At 33.8% G+C, this 10,837-nt stretch overlaps 1 protein-coding gene across 1 annotated transcript; it reads right to left on the reverse strand.

Moving 5' to 3' along the window:
• Positions 1 to 9,983: 9,983 nt before the first annotated feature.
• LOC132758304 (myb/SANT-like DNA-binding domain-containing protein 4) lies at positions 9,984 to 10,610 on the reverse strand. The gene has a single exon (XM_060749879.1). The coding sequence runs from the start codon at positions 10,608 to 10,610 to the stop codon at positions 9,984 to 9,986; it is 627 nt and encodes a 208-aa protein (XP_060605862.1).
• Between the last annotated feature and the right edge of the window lie 227 nt (positions 10,611 to 10,837).

Below are 10,837 nucleotides of genomic sequence, written 5' to 3' on the forward strand. Positions count from 1 at the left end.
AGTTGCCTAAACTCCCAAACCAAACGCAAACCTCTATTATTGCAAGGCACCTATTCATAAGATATGTGATAGATAGCCTTGTAACAAAAAAAAACAAAACAACATACCCACACATGAATATCATTAGCTCTTTGGAGCTATTCTGGGGTAGATGTCTCGAAAGCCTCGTATCCCTTACGACGTTTGTAACACTGACGTAAGGTCATCGTTGCATTTTTTCTGATTGTTTCGAAGAGTTTGTAATTAACGAAGTATCTTAAACAGCTCGTAAAGTTACGGTAAAAAAATGACCCCATAACAGCATCGTAAGTCTACGTTTACGAAAAATACAAAAAAAAATGTACATGCTTGAAAAAAGGTTATACATGTATTGACGGTTCATCCTACAAAGCAAAAAAAATGGCAAGATATTTGCTGTTGTTACAACACCTACACCATCAGAGACAGAGAGTCCCTCGTGTTTTCAGGGATAGAAGAACTATCGTCTTGATAGACATTTAATTTTAGACCTTTGTGCTGAAATAGGTCAGGGGTTGGAAAAAACAACCAGAAGGAGCCAGTCGCTTCAGGTTTCTCTACAAATTCTGATAGCTTTGCGATATTACGCTACCGGAAAGTTTCCAGTCTGTTATAGCGGACGCTCATGGTGTTAAGCTTAACTCTGTGTCAAGGAGCATTCATTATGTGTCTCGAGAGTTAAGTCTAAGATTGAGTCGTTATGACAATTTCCCAGATGGAAGAACGCAACAGTTAGATGATATCAAGGACGGTTTTCACAACATTGCCGGATTTCCGAATGTACTTGGTGCGGTGGATGGGACGTTTGTGCCTATTATAGCGCAAACAGAGGACGAACATTTATATGTAACCAGAAAAGGATTTCATGCTATCAACATGCAGGGAATATGTGATTCACAAAACATTTTTCTGAATGTTGTAGTATGTTGGCCGGGATCTTCGCACGACGCGTTTGTCTCGAACAATTCTGAAACTACAATGCTTCTCGAGGAAAATGATTACGGTGACAGCTGGTTGTTAGGAGACAGTGCATATCCTTTGAAAAGATATTTACTTACTCCTGTGATTAACCCCACAACACAAGGACAAATTCGATACAATATTGCACACAAGAGAACACGCTGTATTATCGAGCGTACCTTCGGACTCTGGAAGATGCGATTTAGATGCTTGCATAAATCCGGGCGCTATCTTATGTACAGTCCTCAAAAATGTGTTAACATCATTTCATCAACTGTTGTTCTTCATAATATTTGCGTTAGGAGAAGCATTCCGATTCCAGACAGCAATATGGCAACGATGATGATGAAAATGATGATGATGGCGATGAAGACGATGATGATGATGACGAAGACGCGGAGAGGAACCATGCTGATGGTCGACAAGTGCGTGACGAATTAATTCGGAATAAGTTTTGCACTTAGCTATGCGTAAACATATTATTGTAGATTATGATGTATTATGTGTTGTGATTTTTTAATATTTCGAGATAAACAGTGCAGAAAAATGCCATGAAAATACGAACATCTGTATGCAGGTCAAATTTAACAATTATAACTTATCAACTTATATTATGCATAAAATTCCATTCCATGTTGAGTGATTGTTATATTTTATAACTCCGAAGGTACGCGTGTTAAATTACCTTGTGTCCAAGCGTCGGTTTAGCTAACATTTTTGACAAATTTGTCATTTTTCTATTTTTATTAGCAATTAATGATTAATTTTTCATACAATTTTATGAAAGTTATATATGTCAAAGTATTGAAAATGTTTAATAAAATTGTGATTAATGTAATTGTGCTTGCATCAATCTATCATATGAAGTTAAACATACTGATATTAAAAATGAAAATTAAAAAATGATAACTTACAATATACATCATGATATTTTGATAACTAAAATGTTATAAGAAACTTTAAGACCTCTTGTACGAGAAGTAAATTTATCATTTAACACATGAGTGTTAAGATAGACAAAGGACAACAACATTCATGTAATGCAGGTCCCACAATATTTAGTCGCATGTGACCCCTGGAGTGACACAAAACAGGGACGAGACAGACAATGGGGATAAAGTGACTATAGCAAATAACCACAAAACCACACAATATCTTGACTGTTACATAGGCGTTGGTGCAAGGGAAAATAAGGTGGTTGGGAGGGATGAGGGCAGAAAAATGAAGAAAAAAGGTAGAAGACTTTTCTTTATTTAAAAATATCACGAGTATGCAACTGTTACTTTTCATTCCTAAATGGATAACGCGTAAATCAATGTTCTTATAATTACCATTTTTAAGTAAGAGAAAAACATCGTTTCAACAAACACAGTTTTACAAATTTGTCTGTATTTGGCTTTTGTGCGCTAAGCGCAAAATTCGATCGTGTTAAAATATATTAAAAAGATGGCTTCTTTATAAATATACAAACATACTTTTCACAGTTATATAGAATATTTATAACATAAACTGTACTTTTTTCTTATATATTCCTTACAATTTGATTAACGTTAATTAATCATCTGATATGTATCGTTATGAATTGTTCTAACCGATCTTGCGCAAATTTTTTGTTATGTTGCAAGTATCTAACACGTGCAAAGGAATGAATAAAAGTCACACTTTTTTTTCCAATTCACGAAATTTACATTTTTGTGTGTGTGTTTTTTTTGGTTTTTTTTGGTCTGCATGCTACAGACTATGTGGATCTATGGATGTTTTACACGTTCTGTGTATCAGTTTGCAAATTGACGTGTTAATACATCCAGGAAATATTACATTCCTTTTTATGTTATTTTGTCTGTCTGACAAATATTAGATCCTGTTCAGAAGTAAATCTTCATTCGCTATTTCTATGAAAAGAATCTGTATTTGCAAGAAATACGGAATTTCGTATTTTGGTAATATACGGACTCGTTATAAAAAATCCGTATATTAGTAAAATACTGACTTGGTACATCGAAGTTCCCGTATATTACTAGTGTACGGATCACCGTATATGAGTCATATACGGACTGTCATAATATAAGGTCCCGAACTTCTCCGTATTTTCAAGTTTCCGTATTCTTACTCTTATATTAATGATATACGGAATTCCGTACACTTCCGTATATCTATATCTTTTTCGCAGTGTTATTTCATTAAAAGTCCATGTCAGAGTTACTTACGCTGGAAAATGACTATGCATTGTAATTTGAAAATTACTGAAAAAGTCAGACTTATGTAAAATGTACATACTATATTTACGTTTTGTTAAAAGACTACCAATTCAATTTGATTGGAACAGAATTCTGAATTTCTTGTATTTGCAAATAATCAATAGAATGTTATGATAATTTATTTGTACAATGTATGTACTATTTCAATGTACCATCGGAGTGTTTGGTAAAATACGTTACGACATTATTAATAAATGTAATTAAAGTGATATGATACGAAGATATGTTATCACATTTGTGTATAAGGGAAATGAGCTAGTGAATTGTGTGAAAAAATATAATAGAAACATGATAACAGTAAAGTGCTTGTTTGGCAATGTTAGTAACACACGCACAAATGCAATTTAAGTGATTTCTCTATGGATATACTATACTTAACTCCTGTGTATGCAATGCACAAAGGCCTCAAAGCAAACGAATTCACAGCAAAGTAATACGATACCATGAACTTTTAAGATACTTTAACAAGAACTCATCCTTATAAATGATTTTAGAGGCAAAATAAGTATTGATAATAATAAGCTATAAATACACAGATATAAGATGTAAGAACATTTGCTTAAACTCTCACAAAAAACAACACAAAAAAACAACGATTTGTTTTTCTGTTAAAGTAAGTAATCATCTTATGACATTTTGAAACGTAAGTGTTGTTTTTGTGTTTAACTCGACACTCATATTCTAATAATATAGCGGTTGCTAAGTATGGTATAAGGGATGCAAAAATCCTACCTTTCTTCAACAACTGTAGTGTTGAGCAAACACATTTCTTCTCTCGAGTAGACTTATATAAGTCAAGTTTAACTGCTTTCTTCGAGTCTCAAATATTCAAATAAATCAGCTATTTGTTATGCAATTACATTAAATAATCCTTTCTTAATCGCCAAAACTAACGTGACATTTCAATGGCAGTGGGGAAGAGGCACAAACTTGTTTCAAATTAATCGTATAGTTTTGACTGTTTTTAACCTTGATTTTGTGTTTTGTTTCATATACTTATCGACATAGCTAACTTCTTCTTTATAGCTGTGATTAAAGGATTGTACTGATAAAATGAAACTAACTGTAATCTATAAATTGAAAAAATATTGTGACTCACTCATCTTGTCAATATTAATACCAATCTCGCTCAAATTGTGCACTCTTACTTTTTACGTAATTACACTAGCAAACAACGAATGAAGGTAATGCTGTAATTACACTAGCAAACAACGAATGAAGGTAATGCTAGACAAATCGCTAGCTAGACCGATGACACAAAAATGTCATTTAGGTTGAATATTTGTTTTACAATCTATAGATTTCCAAATAGAATTGATGAGACGTGCCGAGTGTGACAGCCTTACGCATGCACTTTGTTAGTTTCAGCCTGATTAGTGTGTGTTGACGTTGATTTGCGTTCTGCATGTAAATCTTGTATTTAAGTAAGCTTGTTTTCAGAAAGCGTAAAATGAAAATATTTTCGGAAAACTAAAGGTTTAAATAAGCCAAAAGCTATAAACTACAATTTTATAAGAAGTTTATGCAGTTTTTGCGTATAGGATCTTTGGTGGCATTGAAGGGAGAGGACATTCACATTGTAGACACAGTTTGCAAAAAAGATAGTTTGTTCTACAAGAGTATATGATACATTAAACATACAGAATATACAAAAAAAGTATATGATACATTAAACATACAGAATATACAAAAAAAAAAAAAATACATGGTCCGTTTTCTGTAAAATGTTCGCGTTTTCAAACAACTCATAAAAATGCAGTTTGTTTATTAGGGAGAGTGGTAAACTGCAATATAGCATTGGCTCAAGCGGTATTCGATCTACAAAACTTAATGTGCTGGAATCAACGAACCCGATTGACAAGAAAAATATAACAACACTGAAGTGAGGTATAGGTGCCACACGGCACTCGACATCTCCTGTGTTGTAGAGAAAACCTAGAAAAGGCCGATTCCTCTGAAACATTAATAACAATGAAATTACATAAAGCAAAACGGACAATAGGCAATAATTTCTTGTGAATTTTGAAGTTCACTTACATGGTTTAGCGTCGACCTAGTGATTCGACATATTGTTATATGTTTGACACTTAAAATGTAGATATATGTATATTTTGAAACCATTTTTAAGCCACTGGACAATATATTTGTTGAATGTTTTATTAATTATTTGACCTTAAATACTAAAACCATTAAACCATTGCAAAATTGGAAAGGGTTTGAACAAGTATTGCGAGTAAATTTTCTTGTCTTTATTTTAATTTCTAAATGATTTTTCTTGTTTGTAACAAACATCGTATTAAAAAAAACAAAAAACTCTTAAGTGCATATAGAATAACAACTCAAATTTAAATAATTTGCTCTCTCTCTCTCTCTATTGTCTATGATAGACGAGATATACGAACAAAGGGCGGTTTACCTGTTTCGATCGGCCGCAAATGACCATTGCACAACTTTGATTATAATCGTGTGTCCATTTTATTTAGCTGAATGCAATTATACAGTAAATTTCAAAGATAGACAAACAAAGGTTAGCAACCCTGTTTGAAAGTAAAAAAGAAATAGATTTATTAAAAAAAGATGTTGTGCAGATCTTTCCTGTAGGTTGAACGTTTTGAGTTTCCGTACATTGAAACTTACACATAACTATGCTAAGCATGTTCACTCAATCAACTTAAACTTATTATGTCTAGATTCTCGACAATGTCAAAAAGATAAACAGTACCGCAATAGAAGTACAGAAGAGTTTTCACAAAGTAAATAACAATTTCATCGATCAACGAACGTTTTGAGTTAAATATGTAGATAACAAAAGTGTAAGAAATAAGCAATAACATCAATGCGCCTCTGACAATCTAGGAATTGAATAGGGAATGAACTTAGTATTATAATGCTCTGAGTACAGTTCGTCTATTATTCAAATATGATTTAAAACTATTCAGAAAAAGTAGAAGCTTATTCCAGTTGCCTAAACTCCCAAACCAAACGCAAACCTCTATTATTGCAAGGCACCTATTCATAAGATATGTGATAGATAGCCTTGTAACAAAAAAAAAACAAAACAACATACCCACACATGAATATCATTAGCTCTTTGGAGCTATTCTGGGGTAGATGTCTCGAAAGCCTCGTATCCCTTACGACGTTTGTAACACTGGCGTAAGGTCATCGTTGCATTTTTTCTGGTTGTCTCGGAGAGTTCGTAATTTACGATATATCTTAAACATCTCGTAAAGTTACGGTAAAAAAATGACCCCATAGCAGCATCGTAAGTCTACGATTACGAAAAATACAAAAAATGAACATGCTTGAAAAAAGGTAATACATGTATTGACGGTTCATCTACGAAGCAAAAAAAATGGCAAGAAATTTGGTGTTGTTACAACATCTACACCATCAGAGACAGAGAGTCCCTCGTGTTTTCAGGGACAGACAGAACCCATTAGATTACATGGACGATGACAATCTAGTGAAGAACTATCGTCTTGATAGACATTTAATTTTAGAGCTTTGTGCAGAAATAGGTCAGGGGTTGGAAAGACCAACCAGAAGGAACCATTCGCTTCCGGTTTCTCTACAAGTTCTGATATCTTTGCGATATTACGCTACCGGAAGTTTCTAGTCTGTTATAGCGGACTCTCATGGTGTTAAGCTTAACTCTGTGTCAAGGAGCATTCATTCTGTGTCTCGAGAGTTAAGTCTAAGATTAAGTCGTTATGTCAAGTTCCCAGATGGAAGAACGCAACAGTTAGATGATATCAAGGACGGTTTTTTTCACAACATCGCCGGATTTCCGAATGTAATTGGTGCGGTGGATGGGACGTTTGTGGCCTATTAATAGCGCCAACAGAGGACGAACATTTATATGTAACCAGAAAAAGGATTTCATGCTATCAACATGAGGGAATATGTGATTCACAGAACATTTTTCTGAATGTTGTAGTACGTTGGGCCGGGCTCTTCGCACGACGCGTTTGTCTGGAACAAGTCTGAAACTGCAATGCTTCTCAATGAAATGATTACGGTTACAGTTGGTTGTTAGGAGACAGTGCAATATCCTTTGAAAAGATATTTACTTACTCCTGTGATTAACCCCACAACACAAGGACAAATTCGATACAATATTGCACACACAAGAGAACACGCTGTATTATCGAGCGTACCTTGGACTCTGGAAGATGCGATTTAGATGCTTGCATAAATCCGGGCGCTATCTTATGTACAGTCCTCAAAAATGTGTTAACATCATTTCATCAACTGTTGTTCTTCATAATATTTGCGTTAGGAGAAGCATTCCGATTCCAGACAGCAATATGGCAACGATGATGATGAAAATGATGATGATGGCGATGAAGACGATGATGATGATGACGAAGACGCAGAGAGGAACCATGCTGATGGTCGACAAGTGCGTGACGAATTAATTCGGAATAAGTTTTGCACTTAGCTATGCGTAAACATATTATTGTAGATTATGATGTATTATGTGTTGTGATTTTTTAATATTTCGAGATAAACAGTGCAGAAAAATGCCATGAAAATACGAACATCTGTATGCAGGTCAAATTTAACAATTATAACTTATCAACTTATATTAAGCATAAAATTCCATTCCATGTTGAGTGATTGTTATATTTTATAACTCCGAAGGTACGCGTGTTAAATTACCTTGTGTCCAAGCGTCGGTTTAGCTAACATTTTTGACAAATTTGTCATTTTTCTATTTTTATTAGCAATTAATGATTAATTTTTCATACAATTTTATGGAATTACTTTATTTATTCTTTTGAATTCATCCCCGTGATTATTTACTGTTTTTCAAGCTACTGCTATGACACTTGTTATAAATGGAAAAAAAAACATTTAAATTAATATTTAACATTGGCTTCTAACAAGTGCGAATTGGTGAAAAATCATAATATTGATATAGTTGAAGAGACTTGCACTAATTGGTCTAGTTTCTAGATAATCTTCAACTATCTGTTATTAACCAGCGAAGTCAGAAAGGACGTCAACATTCAGTACCAAATGCCGCACATTTGTTATGTATCGAAGTACCTCGTTTATATCAACACATGATGTTACTAGAGATGTCACGGTAGCTGATTCAATTTTTCTCCAAAATGAACGTGATAATATGATGCTTTTGAATACTGTACAAACTCTCGGAATAGTTGACAACAGTTCATCAATAGGTAACCAGCGCAAAATGTCTTCCCAAATTATCTGCAATGGAAAAAGTGTTAAGTTTAATTACAGAATTTTGAAGGAAACAAAACTATAAACTAATATACGAAAGACTGGATAATTAATCATTCCACTTTATATTACCGGTGAAATACACCTAAATCTAATCAATGAACTTCCGGCAATTGTAGGACGTGATGTTATAATACATACAGAATATTATGTTGCAATTGCTTTCTGAGGCTTTGTATTTTGCTACAATTGATATCTCGCGAGACCGAAGGTCGAGCGAGATATCAATTTTCCAACCTCGCGAGTAGACAAATACATAGCCTGAGAAAGTTACTACAGTTTTTCTTTTATTATATACCTTTTTGTTTTATTCAGAAAATGAAAAAATAAATTCGTGACTGACGGATGAATACTTAATTTTCGGAAAACCGTCCACGCCTTTAAAAATTTTGGTTCCCGTTTCCAAATGCAACTTCATTCAAAGCTAAGATAAGAACCAACATAAAAAATAGTCCGACACTTCCATATATGGTACCGTATTTGTCATACCATACCATTGTCATAACATAATACGGAATTTTCTATCCGTTGAAGCGTATTTGCGCTTCAAGATTTGTGTGTATTTTAGGGAGAAAATTTATAGGTATATATTGATTAAGTTCAATAAAATACATTTATGCTCGCCAGATGCTCGCATTATATATTTTCAATCAACTTGTTCAATAAATTCAGTATTGAACTTATACTCATTCAATATCCTCTATTTATTGGATTCCATCTTGTCAATTTACACTCATTTTCATTTCAAGAGTAAAAAAATCCACATCAAATTTATAATGTACTCACTAAATCCTCCTTTTCGTTTTTTGCGATTCAAAGAGTTTATAACAAATGCAAATTAAACTCAAGAAAGATCGAGCCTCGTTTTCATTTTGCAAGTTCAAAAGATCCATATCAAATCCATATTGTACGCAAAGACACAAAGTTCTGTCAAAATGTTAAAATATTGATTTTCTTTACGTACGTACGGGTGTTTTTTCTATTAAATTGAAAGGAAATATGTTGTATTTACTTAATGCTAACTACTGATTTATATCTGTGAAATAAAATCAATATCACCCACATATCACCCACATGCCGTCACTCAAACGATGACTGAAATAGCTTTGTCGAACTTGATTTGGCGTGCGTTTAAATTTTCATGATTCCGTAAACTTTAATTTACATTATAGGTAATTGTTTGTTTTGTTTTTATGGCATATTTTCATATCAATTCAAATATCATTTTTCATCTAAAATAGATAAAAAAAACTCACTGCGATAGTGACAATATACATGAAATACTTGTGTTTGCGCAGCAGCGTTCGAATAGCCGTCATATTTAAGTGCATTTGTATAACGCGCAGTTAAAAATTGCTGTTTTTTCACTATTCATGCATTAAATAAAAAATGAATTGCTTTTCATGATTATGCATATACAATTTGTTAATGTGAGAAAATAGTTAAAACTACTGACAGTATTTAAACATAAAGATACCAAACATTACAGGTTCATGTAAAATGTGGATTCCTCTTCTCCAGTCTGTTCTTGATGATTTTCTCAACACCTAAGCGCTCCCGTTCTATGTCGAGCCTGCTCTGTTCAATCTCAAGACGTTGCCTCTTTATTACCAATTTCTCTCGCTCCAAATCTATAATGTCGCTATGAGCACCCCCTGCCAAGGCCTTACATGTAGTTCTCTTTCCACAGTTGGTGTTCATGGATGGAGTAGGTTCTTTTAGGTTGAGTGGTTTTGGGGTTGAACTTTTAACAGAATCCCCAACATCTACAAACTGAACGGAACTGTCACTATCATCATCTAATTCAGCCAGATAGTTGTAACTTTGCGAGGTGTTGTTTGCACTATTCATCTCGTTGCTTTCAGGATAAACGGCCGAGTCTCGTCCACCAACAATACCCTCGATAGCTGTAACACCAATTGTATCTAGAACAATTTCTTGTAAAGGACTTAACGGGAATGTGTCTCTGCTCCCGCCGCCAGTCCTTTGTTGACTTTGCTTTATTTTAGATCCCTTAGAAAAAATAGCGGATGACCAATCACTCCACTTCTTTCTAACTTCTGTGGAACTTCTTTCACAGGACGAAACTGAATTAATTTTTGCTGTTATTTGAACCATTTTTTTTTTGTTTTCTTTTCATTTGTTAAAATGTCGGAAAATTAGCTGAAAAGAAGTGTTTTGCTGTCACTCACCTCTCTTGCAAGAACTTCAAGCTCATTTATGGAAAAATTCGGTCTCCTTTTTCTTGATTCCGCCATTTTTCTCTAAACTAATTTCAACTATGATGTGAAATACTGCAAAAAAAATATGCATCAATATGAAAACCGTGCTATATTTGAACTACA

Source organism: Ruditapes philippinarum, unplaced genomic scaffold (genome assembly GCF_026571515.1).
Source record: "Ruditapes philippinarum isolate M1 unplaced genomic scaffold, ASM2657151v2 ctg3468_1_1_1_1, whole genome shotgun sequence".
NCBI classification, from domain to species: Eukaryota; Metazoa; Mollusca; class Bivalvia; order Venerida; family Veneridae; genus Ruditapes; species Ruditapes philippinarum.

Coding starts and splice junctions, on each gene's coding strand:
- LOC132758304 (XM_060749879.1), bottom strand. CDS start 10,610: ATGGTTCAAATAACAGCAAAAATTAATTCAGTTTCGTCCTGTGAAAGA.